This window comes from Vicugna pacos, chromosome 7, assembly GCF_048564905.1.
Source record: "Vicugna pacos chromosome 7, VicPac4, whole genome shotgun sequence".
In the NCBI taxonomy this organism is placed as follows: Eukaryota; Metazoa; Chordata; class Mammalia; order Artiodactyla; family Camelidae; genus Vicugna; species Vicugna pacos.
Genome location: NC_132993.1, coordinates 82,695,060 through 82,717,113, shown reverse-complemented (window position 1 = coordinate 82,717,113; position 22,054 = coordinate 82,695,060). Strand labels below are relative to the sequence as shown.

General features: G+C 42.8%; 2 protein-coding genes and 1 long non-coding RNA gene across 6 annotated transcripts; 2 read left to right on the top strand and 1 right to left on the bottom strand.

Moving 5' to 3' along the window:
* PSMA2 (proteasome 20S subunit alpha 2) lies at positions 1-10,075 on the top strand. The gene is made up of 8 exons (XM_006198534.4): positions 1-124; positions 3,741-3,817; positions 4,557-4,689; positions 6,125-6,247; positions 6,993-7,074; positions 8,371-8,444; positions 9,650-9,707; positions 9,796-10,075. The coding sequence occupies exons 1-8, from the start codon at positions 84-86 to the stop codon at positions 9,910-9,912; spliced, it is 705 nt and encodes a 234-aa protein (XP_006198596.1). The 5' UTR covers positions 1-83; the 3' UTR covers positions 9,913-10,075.
* On the bottom strand, positions 5,097-14,456 carry LOC140697465 (uncharacterized). The gene is made up of 7 exons (XR_012074603.1): positions 14,182-14,456; positions 11,997-12,140; positions 7,647-7,753; positions 6,935-7,126; positions 6,404-6,550; positions 5,886-5,951; positions 5,097-5,643 (listed from the first exon to the last, which is right to left on the bottom strand). It is a non-coding gene; the product is annotated as an uncharacterized lncRNA (long non-coding RNA).
* A 139-nt stretch (positions 14,457-14,595) lies between these two features.
* Positions 14,596-17,393, top strand: C7H7orf25 (chromosome 7 C7orf25 homolog). Of its 4 annotated transcripts, none has more exons than XM_072965250.1 (2): positions 14,596-14,762; positions 15,749-17,393. In XM_072965250.1, exon 2 carries the CDS (start codon positions 15,770-15,772, stop codon positions 17,036-17,038), a length of 1,269 nt encoding a protein of 422 aa, XP_072821351.1. In that variant the 5' UTR covers positions 14,596-14,762; positions 15,749-15,769; the 3' UTR covers positions 17,039-17,393. The 4 variants fall into 4 exon arrangements, with proteins under 4 accessions (XP_072821351.1, XP_072821349.1, XP_006198595.1 ...); XM_072965248.1 differs by having other exon boundaries at positions 14,598-14,837; XM_006198533.4 differs by lacking the exon at positions 14,596-14,762 and adding an exon at positions 14,930-15,285.
* The last annotated feature ends 4,661 nt before the right edge of the window (positions 17,394-22,054 follow it).

Here is a 22,054-nt window from a genome sequence, read left to right as displayed (position 1 = left end):
AAGGAAGGCGCGGGGAGGGGGAATGAAACGACTCAGGCCGCAGTGCGCGTGTGTGCGGATGTGCGTTGGGTCTTCGGGTAAAGATGGCGGAGCGTGGGTACAGCTTTTCGCTGACTACATTCAGGTACGGAAGGGGCCCCCGAGGTCCTCCGCTTAGCCGAGTTTGTAGAAGCTCAGCTGACCCGGGCTTTTCCGTCCTGGTCTCTGGCTTGGTACCTCCGGGGGGCCAGTAGGGAATGAGGGTGGAAATGCGACTTTGCAAAGTCATTTGCAGGGCCCTCCCTAGGCCTGGGGAGCAGTGGTGCCGGGGGTCACGGGAACGCGATTTGGGGGATCCAGGGCGACCTTGGAGCTGTGGGCGGGTGAGGCCCTCACGCAGGGACTTGCTTTCGCTTTGGGGACTAGAGAAGAAAGCAGCTTTGGATTAGCCATCTCCGGGTGTCCCGTTCAGAACTCAGGATTTCCTTCCTGACCCAAGTAGGCCTGATTGGGGAGCCTCTAGGACTCGGAATCTCGGTCAGATCTCTGGGGTCCCTTTTTTCTCGGAAAGCTCCAACTTTACAGTTTGCATTTGGTCTTCGAATGTTTTGCGAAACCTCTTCCCGCTTTCGGTTTCCTCGATGGCCCTATTAGAAGCTGAAGGACTGAAAATGAAAGCGCTGATCTTTCTATCCCCTAGTGATTGTGGGCGCCGAACTCTTAGGCTACATTTGTGTTTCGGCTGTTACTTTGGAAGGAGGCTATGTTTATTTAAAATAAAAAAAGATTGTAGGATTTGAACTACTTTAGAACTAGGATGTAAGTACATTTTTCAAGAAAACCATCACCAAAAGACTTAAGAAATTAACCGGGGAAGGATTCAATTTGATCTTTTACCTACGGATCGGTAATACCCCATTTAATTACAGTGTGTTTCCTCGCTGCTAAAGGCGGGCGGGATCCAACTTGTTGAGTACTTTCTGTGTGGATACAGCTTACTCCATCTCTTTCTGCTACCATGTGTGATAAATGTTGTCTCAGCATCTTACACATGCGCAAACCACAGCTCAGACAAATGAAATAACTTGTGCATGATCGTAAACGAGTAGCATTCAAACTGACTGCTTTCTGAGGACAAAATTAATACACTTTCCATTACCATGTGATGGCTTCTTAAATATGAAAATGTGTTCCTTACTCTTGGCAGTTTTCCATAATAAGTAAAATAAATTTTTCCTCTTTGAGTGAAATTAATTTCATTCCTTAATTAAAGATCTCGTCGTATACAATGATAGAAAACAATTTTTGCTCCGTAGTCACTGTTCATATTGGTGAAGAAAGCAAACCTGGCCCTTTATCTTTAAGAAAGTGTAATCCTAGTGGAGCTGAAACATAAAACAACTAATTATTATCAGACGCTGACTCTTTATTATAAATTTCTAGTAAAATACACTAATTTTTAGCATAATGGCGCAGTTCTGTTTTAGATTAAAAACATTTGTTTCTAGCCTGTTGTAATCAGAATTAAACTATTAATGGTGGAAGTGACAGGAGACAATACTGTAGGATGAGAAAGTGTTCTTGAGGATTACATTTATTGGGGATACTGGCAGTAAGTGGGTAAACAAATTGATGCCTGCTGATGCATTCTGAAGAAGGTTTTTCTCTTACTTGGGAATTTTTATGAAGAGGGGGCAAAAGAAGGAATGTAACTTTAGATTGGGTAGTCCAGTAAAGTCCAGCGCTTAGGGGTGATTTGGGGGGCTGGAAGTTGAAAAGGAGCCAACTGAAGATTGAGGGGTAGAGAGAGTTGGAGACAGGGAGGAGCGTTGTATGAAAGTGGTGAAGTTGGGAGAGACCTTGAACTCTTAGAGGACTTGGTATAAGGCCAATGTGTTAGAGTGTAATGAGCAAGGAGTTAGGAAGGAGTTTTTATTATAAGTGAACGGAGATGTTATTATGGGATTTAAGGGGAGGGGGTGACATGGTACAAAGGTAACTCTGGGTTGGGGTGTGGAAGTAAGAGTAGAAAGGGGAAAACTAGTTAGAAGGCTCTTTTGGTTATTGCTGGTAGAAATGCTGATACTTTGGAATTGGGTCATGGCAGGATTGAATACAAAGATTGGTGATTAGTTCAATGGGCTCACAGGTCAGTGAGCTCTCTCACCGAAAGGTGCAATGGTAAAAAATGTACACGTGATTATGGCAGCAGAGGAATGGGTAACTTTAAGTTAACCTGAGGCTTTAAAATATCCCACAGAGGCATTTGAACTAGGTATTGAAGAATGATTGAAAACTGGGTAGACCCAGAAAGTCATGCATGGTAAGACTGTTGAAATAGTGACCATTAAAGAAAAACAAGTACAGCCTAATTTTTAAAATTTAAATGCTTATTGATGGTACTCTACTCAAGTCAGTTAATTTTGTCATTTAACAGTCTTTAGATTGCTGCCCCTAGGCTCATGCCTTCAGTAGGTCTAGATGTGTGTATGTCAGCGAAATGTTTGTGGTCTCCTGGTCCTAGGTTATGTGTTGGAATGCTGACCGAACAGAGCTTACACTCTGTAAATATTGTAAAAATAATTCAAGTGTGATGAGTCTTATCTTAGCCAAAGAGGAAGCACAGGACACTGTAGGCTTGAGTGTGTGGGATTCAGTTAATCTGGGTGGTCAGGGCAGCTTCCCTGAGGACGTGACATTTCTGCTAAGGATTGAAGGGTGACCAGGAAAGCGTTCACCAGACGGTGGGGAAATGCATTGCAGACCGAGGGATTCGCTTGTCGAAGGGGTTTTTGAATTCTGAGAGTAGTTGTGTGTCTGGAGCAAGGGGAATGGTGGGAGTTGAGACTTGAGTGACAAACAGAGTGTCTTACAATTTCATGAAGATAAAACAGATGACCTTCTGAAACTCAAGATTATCTTTTCATTAGTAGCATGGAGATACGGACCTAGTTGTGTGTCCCTTTGGACAAATGACTCATTCAAGGACTTTTCTCTATAAAAATAGAAAGGCTGGAGATGTTCATGGTGATTGCTCTAACTCAACAAATAGATTGAAATAAACTATGACCTAAAAAGCCAGTTTGGGCCTAGCATATGGCTACTAAACTCATGGAACCAGGTTTGTTGAGTATAACCAGCTCATGGCTTCTAGAAAGTTTTACATTATACAGAAAATACTTTGTTCTGACTTATATCTAGGTCTTATGTCTTAGGCCGTGACTACTTTATAAAATGTTTAACTCCACCCATATAGAATATATACCATTATTTAGTATTTAATAGACACGCACATGTTCTTAATAACATTACTGTTTGGTGTTTACTTACTGCTAATTTTGTGGCAGGAACAAAAGGCATCGCTTCATTTAATCTTCACATCAACCTTTGAAATGGGGAATTACTGCACTACTGTTACTCCCATTTTACAGATGAGAAAACCGAGACCCAGAGAGGTTAAGTAGCTTACCCAAAGTCACAAGGCTAGCAAGTGGGGGAAGGCAGCAGGAATGATGCTGCTTTAAGTGGCAAACAAGAAAGATCAACCAAAGGAAAGTGATTAGTGTTCCACTATGAATGTGTTCGAAGCACCCAGTGAACTTCGTTTCTGTACAACTTCATGATAAATTTTCAGAGCCCAGCGATTCCTTGGTGCTTGATTTAGTGGTTTTGGCCTGTGTATCTGCCCTTTCTCAGAGGTGTTCCTCTAATAAATATTTGAGAATGTGTGAATTTAGCAAATACCTTTGTTTCTTTTTAAGCCCGTCTGGCAAACTCGTCCAGATCGAATATGCTTTGGCTGCGGTAGCTGGAGGAGCCCCTTCAGTGGGAATTAAAGGTAATTAGTTGCCTCATTCATTTCAGATTCCTGGTTTTAGCTGTCCTAATGTTCTTTGGGGATTAATTAGCAAGTAATGTAAAAAGAAATAGTTGTGGCAGCATAACTTTTAACAGCTCTGTTTGTTACTTTACAGTATTTTGAAGTTTAAAGAAACCAATAAGTCAGTAAGCCAAAAAAGATGATTAATTTTTTTTGCAAATAAACATAACACCTTTATCTTTGAGTTGCGATAGCCCACCAATAGTCTTTCCTGTCCAGAAAACTGAGTATTCTTTTGTTTTTCCACTGATTATATAGCTCACTATTCTCTGGCAGTTTTTCTATTTTCTGCAACTTAGAAAAGGTTAATTATAAAACTTACAGGTACCTGATTCAAAATGTATCATTGATTTTTAAACTTTAAATTAAGAGAACAGTAAGTGGGCCAAGTAGGCAGAATTCCATTGTTTTAAAGTACATGGATTCTCAGGCATCCTAGAAAACTTTAAGAGAAGTTACGTAATACCTTTAGCTGAGGGATTTCTTAGTGCATTCAGATGACCAGCAGGGAAAGTTGATTTACTGTTCCTTGGGTGATTTTAATATAGACGTCCAGAAGAAAAGGTTTTATAAATAAGAAACAAAGGAGGTTGGCTGAAACGCTTCCATAATTAGAAAACTGTTGAGGCAGAGTCTTTAAATGATTGAACATTTAGGTCTTTTTAAAAATATATATATTTTTAACTTTATTTATAAGCTGCAAATGGTGTGGTCTTGGCAACTGAGAAGAAACAGAAATCCATCCTGTATGATGAGCGAAGCGTCCACAAGGTGGAGCCGATCACCAAGCACATAGGTCTGGTGTACAGCGGCATGGGCCCAGACTACAGGTACCCTGTCCTGTCTGTTCTTTTTCTCACCATCTCATGGATTGCTTGTAATCTGTCCTTTGAGCAGAAAAACCAAGGGGATGTTTTCCCTTGAACCTCTCAAACTTCCCGTTTTTCTTAGTTTACCAACAGCAGCATCACTGGCAGCTGCAGTTTGTTTGCTAACATGAGACAGACTGAGGGCCACTTGAAGGAGGACTCAGCGCCACTCAGCTGTAAAGGAGGAGATGGTTAGGGTCGTACTCCTCCCATCTCTGTCCGGTGGTTTTCCCTTCTCTACCCTCGAAGGGCTCCGCCTCAAGGGCTTTGCTGTTCTCTAATGTATTTTGAAAACAATCAAAGCAATGCATGTTGGAATGAACTGTATTTTGAAAAAGTTGTCAGACAGCAAAAGAAAGCGCACCATCCAGGGTTAACCTCATTTTATTTATTTCTGTTTGTAGCAAAGGGACACAATTCTGGAAAGGCCACTGAAAGTTGTGGAGTGTGGCCTCCTGTCAGGATCCAGATGCTCATGTCACCCCTCCCTTTCTGTTTCACAGGAAGAGAGAGTAATCCTGTTTCATCGGGGTGCCAGCAAGTTGAAAGAGATTGACAGCTTTCTGTGTTTGTCATTTAACAAGCAAAAGGATTATTACTACCTCATTCTTAATTTTGTGGAACAAGAGAGGTAGAGCCAAGATTTCGCTCTCATGGGTCAGAAAAAGCAGCAGTGTCCCTGGAATGTGATCAGGCTTCACTCCAGTGGGTCCTGTTACCCCTGGACAGAAGGGAGCCTGCAATGGATGTGTCCACTGACAGGATAAACTGAGAGACACGGCATGTGTGTTGTTCAGAGGAAAGTGTGCGTAGTTCAGATCAGTAGTACATGAGCAGGTCACGGTAACTCCTGTTCATCTTACTGATGTTTCCTGCTGTTCCTTAATCTCCGAAGGGTACTCTTTGAAGTCCAGTCTATGGAAAAGATTGAGGCAGAGTGAGAAAAAAATGCTTCAATTTGTGTGTGTGTTCACACATGTGCCTATTAATGTGTTGCCCAGTGTGAGATGTTGAAAAGACAAAGTGACTGCCCTTGGGATAAGGGGGGACGGACACAATCTGGAAGCCACGGTGAGAGAGAAAGCTCTCGTGTGTGCAGTACATCTGTCACTGCTGAGCCGTTTGGTACCCTTAGTCCACAATTTCCTTCCTTTTACCTCATTCTTGTCCGTCTCCTATGGTTTAGCTCCTCCACGATGCTCTGATATTTGCTTGGAAATTAACTAGAATCAGGTGTAAGAACAAGACTGGCTTTGAGCCGAGCTCAGCTTCTACAAAAGAGATGCATGTCAGACTTGTGCGACAGATACATGCTTATGGAAGGAGAGCGATTCTATAGATAGTAGAGCATCTTAATTTTAATTAAATCCTTTTTTTTTTTCTTTTTTTTCGCCAGAGTCCTTGTGCACAGAGCTCGAAAACTGGCCCAACAGTACTATCTCGTTTACCAAGAACCCATTCCCACAGCTCAGCTGGTACAGAGAGTAGCTTCTGTGATGCAGGAGTACACCCAGTCAGGGTGAGTTGGTTTCAGTACTTGAAATGTGTCATGAATTAGAAAAAAAAAAAACTCATTTTATAAGAGTAGTTGTATTATTAAAAAAAAAAAAAAAGAGGACTTAATATTCCTGTATTTCCTTAAGAAAATCACTATGACGAATGTTTCTGATCTTACCTGAATCTGGAACATTTTCTTAAAGAGAAAATGGGAATGTTTTCTTGCGGTTCATGTAACAGCAGAAAGCAGCTTCTGGATGAAGTCCTCTTGCCAGGGATGGAAACATTTCTTCATGGGCAGTCACTGCTGCTTCCAAACTTCTTTCTAACCAGAAATGATTGTAAGCACATGATGGAAGCAGTAACTCTTTGGCATCCATATTCAGCTTAACTTCAGTGTTTTTGAGTTTGGATGTGAACGTGGATGGTGTGGTGCAAAGGCAGTTGCTGATACATAAAACCAATGGAAAAGCTGCATTTGTTGAAATCTGTCATATTATTTGGGAAACAAAGTGTTACCCCACACTTAACCCCAATATTTGTGTCAGTCCCTTTCCGAAAATGATCCCTTATTCCTTGGTACCATAAAGAAAATTCATTTTAAATTGGTTTGTTTAGAAAGGTGTTCAGTACTTTTTAATGAACTTAGAAGTTTAATTCGGTTCGCCTTTTAATTTGCTTGACTTGAGACTATTAATAAATTTCTTACTTTTGGTTGACTTTAACATCATGAAGATGCCAAGTAATTTTCATTTTTCTTTCTTTAGTGGCGTTCGTCCGTTTGGAGTTTCTCTACTTATCTGTGGTTGGAATGAGGGACGACCGTATTTATTCCAGTCAGATCCATCTGTAAGTTTCCCTAGATGCATCTGAGGGATTTGTTCAAGTGCTCCTTGAATATCTAATAAAAATGGAAGCCATAAATAGTTTTAAAATTAGCAGTATTTTATTTTTGTTTGTTTTGTTTTTTTGTTTTTGTTTTTCATTTGGGCTTTAGAAGTAGGACATAATCATTTGTACATTTAATCTTGGGACTGACTTGAGTGTGACTCTTCCTGAACAAACATCGATATTACTGTCTTGAAACCAGTGTTTTGCAAAATGGGTGAGTTGTCTGCTCTATAGCAGAAGATTGGTGTCCGAGTTAGCAGGTGTCTGCAGAGGCTACCACTACTCCACGTGTCTCACTTCTTTCCCGCATGTTTGCTGTGAGGAGACCCGGAAGAAAAAAAGTCATTAACTAGGAACTGATCTTTAGTACTTGATGGGTCATTAGATAATGGCGCGTTCACTAAATTCAAATCTTAACGATCAAACTTTGTAATCTAAAAAGGCCAAAGAAAAATATTTTGTTTGTTATTTAAATCAGAAAAATTAAGAATTTGAGGAACTTTGACTGTGTCTGTTACCCCACATCTGACCTTCTGAAGCTGAGTGACATGTCCTCTTCCCTTCCTTTCCCGTGGGTAGTGAGCCACCGTCACTGACGTCCAGTCTGCATCTTGGGTCCTTTTTTCTCCTGTTATATCTGAAAGGCAGTTATTTGTCATAAAATATGTTTCTTTTATTTGTGTCTATGCATTTTGTCAATGAATGAGGTCATGTGATATATGACAATTGCTGCTGCTTTGGTTTAATATTAGATTACCAAGTATCAACACTTTTGAAAATTTTTAATGCAAAACTGTCTTTTTAATTTAGTCACCAATGATGGGGAAGGGTGGTACCATTTTTCAGATCTATGTGACAGATTTTTAGAGCCGTTCAACCCTAGTAAGCTACAGTGTTACTTTTGATTATTTGCTTTAAGTTAACCTCCGTTTCTATTTTTTATGTAAATTTTGTACAATACATTGCACATATTCAAAGTGTACAATTTGAGGAGTTTTAATGTCTATAAATACCTGAGAAAACCACCACAATCAGGATTCTGAACTCCATAACCTCTAAAAGGTTCTTCATGCCTTTTTCTTATTTATTCCACGAAACTTTTAACGTATTTTGTGACATATTCCATTGCATTCCAATAAATGTGCCGGGACCTTTGAAATTAGAAGCGAATCATAGAACTAAGAAATAAATGGAAGTGCCATGTATAATCAGATTAACTCACAATGCGTTTTCCCCTCTTCCATTCCTGATTAGGGAGCTTACTTTGCCTGGAAAGCCACAGCAATGGGAAAGAACTACGTGAACGGGAAAACGTTCCTGGAGAAAAGGTAGGTTCATAAAACCGGATGCATTAGCAAGCTTGCTTTACGGTCTTCCGCTCTCTTTAAATAATACCATGAATCTAAACAAATTTGTAGTATTACTGGGTATTCAAGCCCTAGTTACTGATGGAGCAAACGAAAACCTTTTCTCAACCCTGGCTCCCCAGCCTTCATTATACTAAGTAGCAATATTATTCATTTCATAAGAACTTCTCTTTCTACATCCTCACATTCTCAAGGTCATTTCCTAAATGTTGTTTTTATTTATTTATTTATTTTTGACTTCATCTTTCCTACCATCTCAAAAAAAGAGACCACTGGATTTGGAGTAAAAAAATTGGGAGGAAAAATTTTGAATGATTGAAGTGGTAAACAGTTTACACTATGATAATTACACACACACAAAAAAAATGAAGATAAAGATGTGATACATGTGCTTGATAAAAAGTGGAGCGCTGGGTAAAAATGTGTTCCCGCCGGGCACAACTGACTGCTCTCGCTCACTGCCAGCTGTGTTCTAGACTCGGCATTATTGTAGTTCACCAGAAAAGGTCCTGTGTTTTTTTTTTAGTTTTTTTTTATTTATTTATTTTTATTTTTTTTTAACATTTTTTATTGATTTATAATCATTTTACAGTGTTGTGTCAAATGGTCCTGCGTTTTGAATGGGAAAACTTTGTGATTGATTTTAACTAACAAGTGAACCTTCTCAGTAGGTTTTCACATAATGTTAAGGTTACTAAAAATCTTAGACCTGGGGTTTCCTGGTAAACTTGAATAATCTTAGGATCTTAAAGCACTGGCCTTTCCCTTTGACATGCTATCAGTGAGTCTTCCAAACATTATAAGAACAAACAAAAGAAATTTTAGCAAAGGTCTGAGTTCTCTGCCTTACTTTTAGAAAAGATAATAATATTGCCACCATACTCCAATCATATTAAAATATTTATATGTCACATAAGTTCACGTTAGGGTTACACTCTTCATGATGCTGGGGATGTGCACCAAATAATTGTCACTTTCTTATTTGGGGACAGCTTGCTCAGTGAGGGGACTGAAAGAATTAATCTGAAACTTAACGTTTTTAAGAGTATTTTGGATTTTTAAAAAATCTCATGCTTTTGCTATTACTGTGTTTACAAGTCATAAATAATGTTAATGCTGTAAATCATTGTTTTGTTTGTTTTTTTAACAAAAACCCTCTTTTTTAGATATAATGAAGATCTGGAACTTGAAGATGCCATTCATACAGCCATATTAACCCTGAAGGTCAGTTCACTATCTAACAATTGGATTTGTAATGATTTTATGTTTAACTGCTGGGAAAATTGACCTCTTCCCGTACCCTCTCCATTAGGAAAGCTTTGAAGGGCAAATGACAGAAGATAACATAGAAGTTGGCATCTGCAATGAAGCCGGATTTAGGAGGCTCACTCCCACTGAAGTTAAGGACTACTTGGCTGCCATCGCATAATAATGAAGTGACTGAAAAACCCGGAATTTCAGATAATCTCAACTTAAACATGTTTAAAGTATGTTTTGTTTTGCAGACTTTTTGCATACTTATTTCTACATGGTTTAATGGACTGATGTTTTTAAAATGAGACTTATAAATCATAATAAACTGTTCAATTCCACTTCCAGCTTTTTTAGGGGTTAGTAAAATCTTAGCATAGTTATCTCCTGCTTTTTATCAACAGTTGATTTCTGGGAACTACATTGCAAAGCAGAACGGTGAAACCACTCTTTGGTCTTCATGCAACTTTGGTTAAGTCAAATCTTGTGACCTCTTCACTATCAGATGTTGTCTGTGCTTCAGTAAAGCAAAAGGCGGATTTTGGTAAATGTCACTGCTTTTAGAGCTGGGAGAATCTGCAGACTTTCAAGGATTCTGAGACAAGGCAGGAAGCGTAGATGTGTTTCAGGCACTGTTAGGTGTGGAGCAGTGAGACCCTGTGAGATTGCACTGGAGCTGCCAAGAGTCTAAGCCAAATAGTCTCCTATAGGAGATATTATGTAAATAAATAAAAATGGTGTGCTAGTTCCTGTTGGTTTTTCCATCACAAGTAGGTAAATGCATCTAAAAAGAGCCCCCTAGAGTCTACTAGATCTTTTTAACTCCAGAACGAACACAAGTGCTGGAAATAAAATGCTAATACATAAATGTCAAAATGACGGCTTAAGTCTCCCTCATTCATGTATCTCAGTGTAATCAGAACCTTTACTGCAAATTAAGGCTCATATAAGCAAGCAAATAACAGGGTATCAACTCTGTTTTTATTATATATGAAGGCATGGTGCTTCGTTTTCGGTTTTTTTTTTTTTTAAGGCATAGTAGGATAAGAGAAATCATGTCATCAGTCTTGCTCACAGAACGTGGAGCGTATGAACGTTGCTGTTCTTACCGAAGAAGAAACAGTAAGCATTCCTGAGATTTAAATGTAGCTCAAAAGATTCTGATTAGGACTTAGCCAGCTTTAGGGGGAAAGAGCCTTATCTTGGAGCATTTTTGTCAGGATTCCCAGGTCTGCCCACCATCGCTGTAACAACCCTGTCATTACAGTGGCAGAAGCATTATTACGAGAGATGGGAGTGGCCAGCTTGACCTCTTCTTTCAAGATGCTTGTCTCAAAGTCCTCATCTATCATAACCATCTCTCCTTATGGGCTCTTGGTATGTTGTGAATCCAGCACCTAGAAACAGAACTTAGACATAAAAGGAATGGTTTCCGGAGTGAGGTCTCGGACTGAACTGGCTGAGTGACTGCACAGGGTCACTATCTCAGGGGGCTTTCTAGGGCCTAGATCTGATAATGCAAGGGAAAGGCCTGGCAAGGTGAAAGGTCAAGTGCTCCGTAAGCTTTAGCTCCTTTGAATTTGCTGAGACCCTCTCTAATGTCCATATCCGGAAACCAGAGGAATGCACAAAGTCTACAAAATCAGAGGGAAGAGTAAAGGCATTTATATTTAGGACAGCAGGAAGGCACGTGAGGGTTCTTAACTGGGTGCTAATGGAATAGGTCCCACAGAATAAAAGGAAAAATTAGCCAAAGCAGTTCTGTATCCAGAGTCTGTTCTCTGCCTCTTCCCTCATTAAATGCAAAACCCAGTTCATTTGAAGCTGCCCAGAACACTTCTCCCTTTGTGCTCAGTTTGTTCTTTCATTGACCTTAAGATTAAGCTGTTCCCCTTTGTCCCAGTTCTTGGGAAACTCAAGTTTTGGATCTAGCACCCCGTTGGCTGCATCCCTAAACATTCCCAAACCCCTGTCTTTCCTTGCCTGTGGATTCTAGCTTCTTTCCAATGCTCCTAATGTGCATTCCCCTCTCCATTTTGGGTTTCATGTTTTTGTATATTCTCTTAAAACCTTTCCCCACACTTGTTCTTTGTCCTCTGGTTCCTCACTGGATCATGAATTTAAGTTTGCAAAACAGTTACTAGCAGTGAAGCATGGAAATGTTTAAAATTCACCAAGGTTGGGGCAAGAAGGAGTTGAAAAGGAAGGAGGAATAAGGAAGAAAAGTTAATGTTGATCTTTGTAATTACGGGTATGACTCACTGGGCACTGATCGGGTGACACAGGCGATCAGAGGAGTTCTCATCTGTTGCTCAGTTACGTTCATGGACCCAAGCTGCCAGCTCTGTCCTTAACCTCATCTCTCCATCAGGTGTCTCCTGGCTAACGCAGGCCAGCCCTGAGGGCCTGTTGTAAAGAAACACAAACTGACAGTCAGTAAATTGCCCAAGAGTGTAAGAGTCGGTAACGTGCTTGGTTTAGAGTTCTAATTTCCTGAAACCCAGTCTGGTAGTTTTGTGTTAACGTCGCATTGCCTGACACAGTCACTTCAGTTCAGACGAAGCCCTTGACCCTGCCTCACGGACCTTATGGCATCAGCAATACCTGGCTGCCAAAGCATGAGCCTGTTTTAAAAGATAATTCTAACCTTTCATCAAAGGCCTTGTCCCCGAGTTTCATCACTCCCTACTTTTTTAGGCATTCCATCAGGTACTCACCCCTTGTATTTCAGTTCGTAGGCTTACAGAGTTATCTCTGGATTCCCGAAGGTTAGCCATCATGTAGACATTTTATTCAGCAAGATGAGAATTTAGAACTCTTACACCACCCTCACTTCCCCTCTGCTTCAGTTTAATTAGATCACAGTGTTCAGTTTGAAAGGTTTTTATTACGTGTATGTAAGTATACTATGATCACGTTTCCTGAATAATTTTCCCGGAGACGATCTTGGCTCATTTTTTTGTTTGCTTTGTTTTCTCTGTGGTTGGCAACTAATTCTTGCCAGTTCCCCGCAACAGGACTGTAAAACCCTCTGCACGTTGTTTTTCTCATGGTCACACAGCAGGTCATCTACCAGTTCTCACCCAACTCTTGCTGATGAGAAACCTAATGCTGTTGCAAATGGGGTGTCCAATCCTTTATTTTTACGTTTTTTCCCCTCTGCAGCTCTTAGGATCTTTTCTTCTACCTGCAGCGTTCTGAAATCTCACAATGACGTACCTTTTTGTGGGTTTCTTACTAATGTTTGTTGTACTGAGCACTCAGTAGGCCCTTGACTGTAGAAATTGAGATCTCAACAGTTTCTAGCATTCCTGTGAGAAATTTCCTCTTCATTGTCTTTTTGTTTCTAAAACTATTAATTGCATAGCATCCTGGACCCTTTTGTTTCTGCTACATTTTTCACCTTTTTATTCTACTTTCTAGTAGATTTTACCCACTCTCCCTACTCTTCTATTGATATTCTAAGATTTGGGATATCATTTTTAATTTTGAAGAACTCTTTCCTATTCTCTGTTCTCTCCTTAAAAAAAAAATCCTTTGATTCATTGCTGAAATATCTTTTATTGGAGGATGCTAGTTAAAGATACCTATAAAAAGAAACAAAAAACAAAACAAAAAATTTTGTTCCGCCGTTTCCTTCAGATTCCAAACAGAAAAATGTTTGGAAGTGCTGTGTTTGTGAGTGACTCCCAGACCTACTCACTGGGGGACACTGAACATTAGCGTCTAGAAATCATTTCTCTGTGGTCTTTTCATGTGCTGTGTTTCTGCAGAGAAAAACAAGGGTTTGGAGGAGAGGTGGTGAAGGGTGGGACAGGATTGCCACCCGTGAGAGTTTTGTGAGGGTGAGGACTTGAGTGTTTATTCCTTATACAACTCGTAAGCAGTGCCCGTCTTCAGTCCTGCCTCACTGCTCGCCTCCCTTCCAGGCGTCTGTAGTTCCAAAGCCTTTCTGGGGTTCTGCTGTGTGAATCATTTGATGCTACTCGATCTGCAGAGAGGCTTCGTGGGTTCAAATTACCTCTCTCTGGTGGACTTACCTTTAAAATAAATCTTTTAGGTTAAGAGGATTGAATAAATTAGTATGTGAAAAGCACTTAGAATAATGCCTGACATATAGTAAGCAATGAATAAGTGTTACTGCTCTTTGTTTTCCAAAAACGTATTGACATATTTCATGTGCAGTCAACCTCTTGTTTTTAGTTCTGTGAGTTTATTCCTTTTTCATTAGTCATTTAAGTAAAGTTTAGCAAAGGAGCGGGCATACATAGGATTAATATTAAGTTAAAGTACTCTTTGATTTTTAAAATTAGCCTTATGGGTGACTCTGGACACTATACTAGGCTAACAAATTCCCCAGCCTACCACCACGCTCTAGGGCGAGCCCGTGATGGTGCAGTGGCAAGTGCTTTGACTTGGGGTCAGAAATCCCAGTACCAGCACTCACCGAGCTGTGTAACCTCTGACAAGCCTCTCCAGCCTGTTTTCTCTTCCGTTAAAAAGATCCAGAATTTTCCTAAGACTACCACCATCGCCTGGCACTCCCGCAGAGGTTTGAGCTTGATAGCAAAACGGTGTACTTGGCCCAGGCAGGCGAGTGGGGGCGCAACCGGGAGGTTTTCTCCGCCAAAACGCACCGACGCGCGCCCCAGGCAAAGTCCGACCGTGATTAGGCGCTAGGGCGCGTTTCCAAGGGCCCGGCGCCCTGGGGATCCAGCGGTGGCGCCCCGGTGGCAGAGGCGGGGCCCCGCGAGCCCCGCCCCCGCCCCGCCCCGCCCCTTTCCCGCGCCCAGGCGGCCGCGCGCCCCCCGGCTCGCCCTGGGGCGGGGCTGGGAGAAGCCGGGAGCCCTCAACAAGCATGGCCGCCGGCCTGGCGTCAGCCCCGCTCGGGCGGTCGCGCTGCCGCCTGGGAACCGCGGGCGCGGCGTCACCCGGCGCCGGGCCACGTGACGCGGGAGGCGCCCGAGGCGGCGGGGCGCGCGCAGGCGGAGCCGCGGCGGAGGCCGGAGTTGGGTGGGGGGCTGCCCGGTGAGCTTTCCCGGCCGGGCCCGGCCTTGCGCGCACGTGGCGGCCCGCTCGCGCTCGCGGTCCTGGGCGCTGCCGGTGAGGAGCCGCGGGGGGGCGGGGCGCGCGGGAGGAGGGAGCGGGTCGCCGCTTCCCAGGCCGGGCCGGGCCGGGCCGGGCCGGGCCGGGCAGGCCGGGCGGGGAGGGTGGCGGGCGCCGGGCCTCCGAGCGCCCTCCGGCCGCGGGGCTGCCCGAGCCCGGGCCGGCCTGGCGGGGTCGGCGGGGCAGGGGGGGCCGGGCAGCGCCCGCCGCCCGCCCGGGAGGCCCCGCCGACCTCCAGGCCGCCGGGGGCTGCACCCGTGGACTTCGTCGCCGGGCTTTTCTCCCGGCGTGGGAGCGGGCGCCAAGTTGGTGGGCTCCTTCGGTCTTTTCGAAATATTCTGTGTTGACGTCAAACACAGGAGCGAGGCAGTCTTGATGCCTTGTCGTGTGTGCCTTGTGCCCCTGGGAAATCACGAGGCAGCTGTTTGAAGGAGACTCCTGAAAGGTTTGGAATGCTCAATTTAAGAGAGAGGTGCTCTTGCTTTGGGCAGTTAGTTAACCAGCTAGTTTGTGTGGATATTTTTATTTTCGTCATTTTATGTTGACTTTCTGAGCCTTTTACTAAAATTTCTCTGCAGCCAAACAGTAAGGCTGCTGATAAAGGACTTTCTTATGTAGCAGATTGCCAAAGCCCCGCATTTTATCCTAACCCGGGATATGTTGTGGCCCCATGACCTTCAGGCTGAAGAAACGAAGGTCTAAAGTGTGTCAGAATCCAGCATACGTAAGGAAGAGTTCAGAAGTAGAGCTGTCATCCTTTCCTTAACTCTGAGAGGAGGGAGTCACTCCAGAATCCCAGGTTCATAGACAATCCCAGAGTCCCAGCCTCCATAATCTTTGTTGTTAGACTGAAGTTTTAGAATCCTGAGTGAAGAACTGATTGCCATTGATTGCTCTTCTTTTCCTAGGAAAGGAATAATGCTGTCAGCATGTCTGCACACTCCATGCTCTGTGAGCGAATTGCCATAGCCAAGGAACTGATCAAGAGAGCAGAATCACTTTCTAGATCAAGAAAAGGTGGCATCGAAGGTGGGGCGAAGCTGTGCAGCAAACTGAAGGCAGAATTAAAATTCTTACAGAAAGTAGAAGCTGGGAAAGTCGCTATTAAGGAGTCCCACTTACAGAGCACTAACCTAACACACCTAAGAGCCATTGTGGAATCGGCAGAAAACCTGGAGGAAGTTGTCAGCGTTCTCCATGTCTTTGGTTACACAGACAGCTTGGGAGAAAAGCAGACCCTTGTGGTCGATGTTGTTGCAAACGGTGGTCACACCTGGGTGAAAGCCATCGGCCGAAAGGCCGAAGCTCTGCATAACATCTGGCTGGGCAGGGGCCAGTATGGTGACAAAAGTGTCATTGAGCAGGCGGAAGACTTCCTCCAGGCCAGCCACCAGCAGCCAGTGCAGTATAGCAACCCTCACATCATCTTTGCGTTTTACAACAGTGTCTCCAGCCCCGTGGCAGAGAAGCTGAGAGAAATGGGCATATCCGTGAGAGGGGACATCGTGGCGGTGAACTCTCTGTTAGATCACCCTGAAGAACTCCAGCCCAGTGACAGTGAGTCCGATGACGAGGGCCCCGAACTCCTGCAGGTGACCAGAGTCGACCGGGAAAACATCCTAGCCAGCGTTGCGTTTCCCACGGAGATCAAGGTCGACGTGTGCAAGAGAGTGAATCTGGACATTACGACTCTAATTACGTACGTCTCCGCCCTCAGCTACGGAGGCTGCCACTTTATCTTCAAAGAAAAAGTGCTCACGGAACAAGCAGAGCAAGAGAGGAGAGAGCAGGTTCTCCCGCAGTTGGAGGCATTTATGAAGGACAAGGAGTTGTTTGCTTGTGAATCCGCCGTCAAGGATTTCCAGTCTATTCTAGATACTTTAGGAGGACCTGGGGAGAGAGAGAGGGCCACGATGCTAATTAAGCGAATTAATGTGGTCCCCGACCAGCCTTCTGAGCGTGCCTTGAGACTAGTTGCCAGTTCAAAAATCAATAGCCGCTCGTTAACGATCTTTGGGACAGGAGACACCTTGAAAGCCATCACGATGACTGCCAATAGTGGGTTTGTCAGAGCGGCCAACAACCAGGGTGTTAAGTTTAGCGTGTTCATCCATCAGCCCCGAGCACTTACTGAGAGCAAAGAGGCTCTCGCCACCCCCTTACCAAAAGACTGCACAGCTGACAAGGAACACTCATGATATCCTTTACGTATCGTCATGGAAATAAGTTATTTATACCAAAGACTGGGGCTTCCCATCTTAACTGGGGAAAAACAAAAAGTCTAGAGTAAAAATAATACTTAGAACTCTTAAACCAGTAAAGTTGATCATCTACAAAATACATAACCGAAATGAGAAAAAGCAAAGGTGGTAGACTTGTTTATCAGAATGTCTACACTTGTGATTAAGAACAGAAATACAACTGTCTAAAGCTTTTAGCTGTTTCCCAGTACTTGTGTTTGATTTCAGTAGGGCAACAGCCCAGCTAATGGTAATCGCTTTTCTTGGACTCTGGTGATATTGCATCTTGCATTAAATATCTGGAGAAAAGTTCTGAAGCTTGTCTTTCATTCTGTTGGTCTATCAATTGATATGGGTTGAGGCTGGGAGCTAATAGATTATCATTAAGTTTTGATTCCAACATCATGGCCATTACTAAGGAAAAGCTTATTTGATTGCTGTGTGTCACGTGCAGCCTGGTAGGTATGTTTACAAAACGTACATTAATTAGAGAAAAAAATAAAGTGAATCTGATCGTGGGAGCCTCGGTAATCTGTAGATACTCCGTTTTGAAAAGACAGCATTCACGCTCCCACAAACCTAAGACATTAAAGGTTAAATATTGATTTGAATATATTGAAAAATAAAAATAATTCAGATTTTTCTTTTAAGGATAAACAGCCCCCACACTGCCAGTATTTGGATTGCAAATACTACTTTTCCTGTTCATTTTGCAAGTAACAAGAAACAGCCGTGTTACCTCATTACCTCTGTCCTGTGAAATCGTGGCAGGGAGGTTCCATGCCTGTTGCATGAGACAGTTGTAATTAGAAAGGAATTTATATGTCCATATTGTGCTGTTGTCTTAATTTGCATCGAAGACATTCGCAGAATAAAGAATGTGTTCACCGCGTTGGAAAGATTGGAAATTGAGTCTTAAGGCTTAAGGATTGTGCAAAGCGTAGGAGCCAGTATTAGGACCTGATTTTGTGAACCCACACACTGACCTTTCTACTGTGCCAGCCCCTATTTCGTGAGTAAGGAAACTTCAATTTCCAGTCATGATGTTAGTTGAGAAGGTGAGTTTGATTACTGGGACCCATAAACACTGAAATGAAATGTGAAATTCAGCATATGGGGTGTTTCTCTTGCGAGGGATTCTATTACTAACTCAACACGTTTCCTAGGGGAAAAGGTTGTGTTCGGGGTTCCAATTTCGAGGTGTAGACTTAGCTTCACTGCAACAGAAAACGTTTAGTGTTAGAAATTGGGCTTCAGCCTTCTCAAGCACCCATTAAGGAACTAAAGTACTCGGTTCTATGAAGTATCGAGGATTATTGTAACAGTTATTGGTACAAAAGATGAGTAATTGCTCTTTACTCTAAGGATTTCTTAGTCTGAAATGGAGGTACACAATTGAAATATAATTAATGTACTAAGTTTTTTCTTGAAGAATTATGTTCAAAGTACTGTGGGAACAGCATAAGGGAGTGATTCTTGCTGTGGGATCAGGAAGTCACAGAGGAGGTGACACTTCAGGGGTTTGGGTATGAGGTTTTACAAGATGTGCACGGGGCACGGGATTGGGAAGGGACAGACTGAAGATATAAAACTGGAGGTGAAGCTAGAAAAATGAGTCAAGTTCAGTGAAGACTTGGACGATAGAGAGCCATTGGTAATTTTTCAGAAAGGATGGGTCATGATCAGATCTCTTAGGAAAACAAGAACATGTCGTGTGGAGGAAGAATTTAAGGGAGGGAAGATGGGACTGTAAGGATGGCCCGGGCTAGAATATCATGGTGAACCATGGTCATGGCCATATCTGCATTCGTTCAAGGCAGAGGTTATCAAGTGCCTGAAATGTGTCAGACACAGCATGGCACTGAAAAACAGCAGAATAATTTGGGGGAATCAAAACAGGAAATTTAACTGATATTAAAAGTTAAGCCAAGTTGAATCACTTCGAAATGAGAGGCAAGGATGGAGAATAAATGTGATGCATATAAGAGGGAAATAGCTCAGTGGTAGAGCACGTGCTTGGCATGCACGAGGTCCTGCATTCAATCCCCCGTCCCTCCATTAAATTGAAAAATAAATTTAATTAATTAATTAATTAAAAGAATTCTCAAGGGAAATATAAAAACCACAAAGAATGGGAGGAGGGTACAGCTCAGTGGTAGAGCATGTGCTTAGCATGCACGAGGTCCTGGGTTCAATCCCCAGTCCCTCCATTAAGAATAAATAAATAAAAATCTAATTACCTCCCCCCTGCAAAACAAAACAAAACAAAAAAACACAGAGCATAACAAGAGAGGTGTAAGACAGAAAAGGATATCAAAACAGCTTTGGAGAAGATTGATTAATTATAGGGAAATATACAATAGCTGTATACTATTTTGATAAGTTTAGAAATCTCAGTGAAACAGATGATTGTCTTAGGAACATGAGTTAGAATTAAAGAACTAGAAAACCTATTTAACTGACAATCTTTGAAAAGATTGTTAAAATAGTTAATTCATGACCTCCAAAAAATGTCCAGGTCCAGTTAACGTCCTTAAGCAAGTTTTTGCTTACTTTTAAATATCAGTCCCCTTGTTCTAAATTATAATATGGACATGCTGTGTCTGCCACACGACAGGCACTTGCTAAATGTTTATTAAATGAATGAATAAGTATCATGTCAGTTCTGCCTTGAACAACTTGGGGTGATGAAAATGATTTGGAACTAGATCCAAGTGATAATTATACATTAGGAATGTACTAAAGCCACTGAATTGTTCACTTCCAGTCAATTTTATGTTTTGTGAATTTCACCTCAATTGAAAAAAAAAAAAAAAAAGCACCACACGACCAGGGTGGAAATATTTAACGCGGTAGGATATGGTGTTCCATTTACTCGCCCTCCCCTGCTCAAAATGAGAACTTAGCTGGTCTTGTCGGAGGGCAGGGCTGTGGGGTGAAGGCTTTGAGCCGCAGGGCTGCATCCTAATTTGTGGAAGAGGTCTCAGATCATTACTGTATTAGGAATGCTTTCAAATTCATCTTGCATAAGCATAACTCTGATACTAAAAACAAGATATCCCAAAAAAAGAAAGCTGCCTCAGAATTTCAGTTTAAGGATAGAGACGCAAACATCTCGGGTGAAATGGGTCCCTGGCAGAGAACACGTCACCCTGTGGGAATCAGTTTTCCCAGAGCACAAAAGGCAGAGATCAGGCCCCCAGCCTGAATATCCATCCGGGACTTGGGGGTGAGCCTCCATCCTTGGCTAGAATCCGAGGCGTACTGCCCGCTTTGAGATAGAGAGGTAAACCCAGGACCCCTGCGTGAAGCCGGAACCTCAGAATGGCTGTGGTCCCCGAGAGAGAGGCTCTTGTAAACATCGCCCAGGGTGACAGGAAGGAAATGTGACTGCAATGCTCTGAGTGGAAGAAAACGAGCTTGAGAGAAGCCAAGCCCAGCCTGTTCCAGGAGTGGGAAATTAGGCTAAAAATGGGTCCTGGGTATGTACTGCCACTCAGACATCTGACAGAAGCAAGCATGCATCATTGGGGTTTGGAGACACTTCAGTTCCCCGAGCCCCACGGAGTCTGATGGAAAACGGAGCCGTGCTTGGGTGAGCTTTCAGTGAGACGCTGTGAAAACACGAGGAAACCTTCCAACCCCGAGTGAGTCAGCAACACAAAGTTTCTCAAGAACTGTAAGATAAGAGCCAAATAATCTGATAGTGTCATAAGTACTGGGGCCTTGGATGTGTTCTCTGTGTATGTTCAGGGGGAAAAAAAAGGACTGAATCAAAGAGGTAGGCGGAGGCACTTGGGACAGAACATTGCGTGTAGCTTAAATGTGGTTTGTATCTGTGACAAGGGGGCTGAAGCCCAGAATTAGGCAGATGCTCCCCACCCAGGCAGAAGTACTGCTGGGCACGTGATGGGAGAGCTTGTCCCCGCGCAGAGAACAGCTCACTCATGGGAAGTTTGTTCCCCAGAGGATCAAGGGCAGAGGTCAGCCAGGCATCCTGGGTGCTCCAGTAAATGATTCCGTTCCCAGAATGGGAGAAGGGCTGGGAGTGAACTGCGGGGAGGGACCCCACCCTCCGCCTGCCTCCCGCCATCATGGAAATCCGAAATCCATCTCCACATAAATAAAAGAACTAAAAAAATAATTTTTTTTATTGAAGTCTAGTTGACTTGCAATGATGTGTTAGTTTCTGGCATACAGCATAGTGATTCAGTTTTGTATATATATATATATATATATATATATATATATATATAATTTTTCATTATAGGTTATTACATGTTATTGAAAATACTTCCCGGTTAAAAAATGTTTAAAGAAGGTCAAAGTGAGGAAACCACAAAGAGAATCCAATCCATTAGGACTCTAATAATAGAAAATGGCTTACTAAAATGAAAAGTTCAGAAATAAACTTTTAAAAAGTCGGGGGGAGTGTATAGCTCAGTGGTGGAGTATTTACTTAGCACACACAAGGTCCTGGGTTCACTCCCTGGTACCTCCCTCTAAATAAACCTAATTACCGTTTCCCCCCAAAAAAGTAAAATAAAATAAAATAATTTTTGAAAAGTCAATTAGACAAAACTAAAGAAACACGTCTGAACTGAAACATACAACTTAGTACATTTCCCAGAATTCCTCAAAGTAAAATGAATGGAAAATGCGAGGGGCTGAGACCCGGCGGACAAATAGTGGGGTCCACAAAGGTCACAGCTGAGGACAGGGGCGGGCACACCCAAATCCTTGCTCTCCCAGCCTTGGTTTCATCCAGAAGGGGCTGAAGTCCTTGCCCATGGGACACGGGTGGGAGTCTATTAATGCTGCCTCGTCCTCCATCGATTTTCCTGATTTAACATGGGTGATGGCCAGGTCTGCTGTAAGGAAACGGTGGAGTCGGGGAATCACCACTGCGTCACTCCGAATAAAATGACTCTCTGAGGATGAGAGGAGGGCCAAGGGGACGTCGCAGACTCCGCC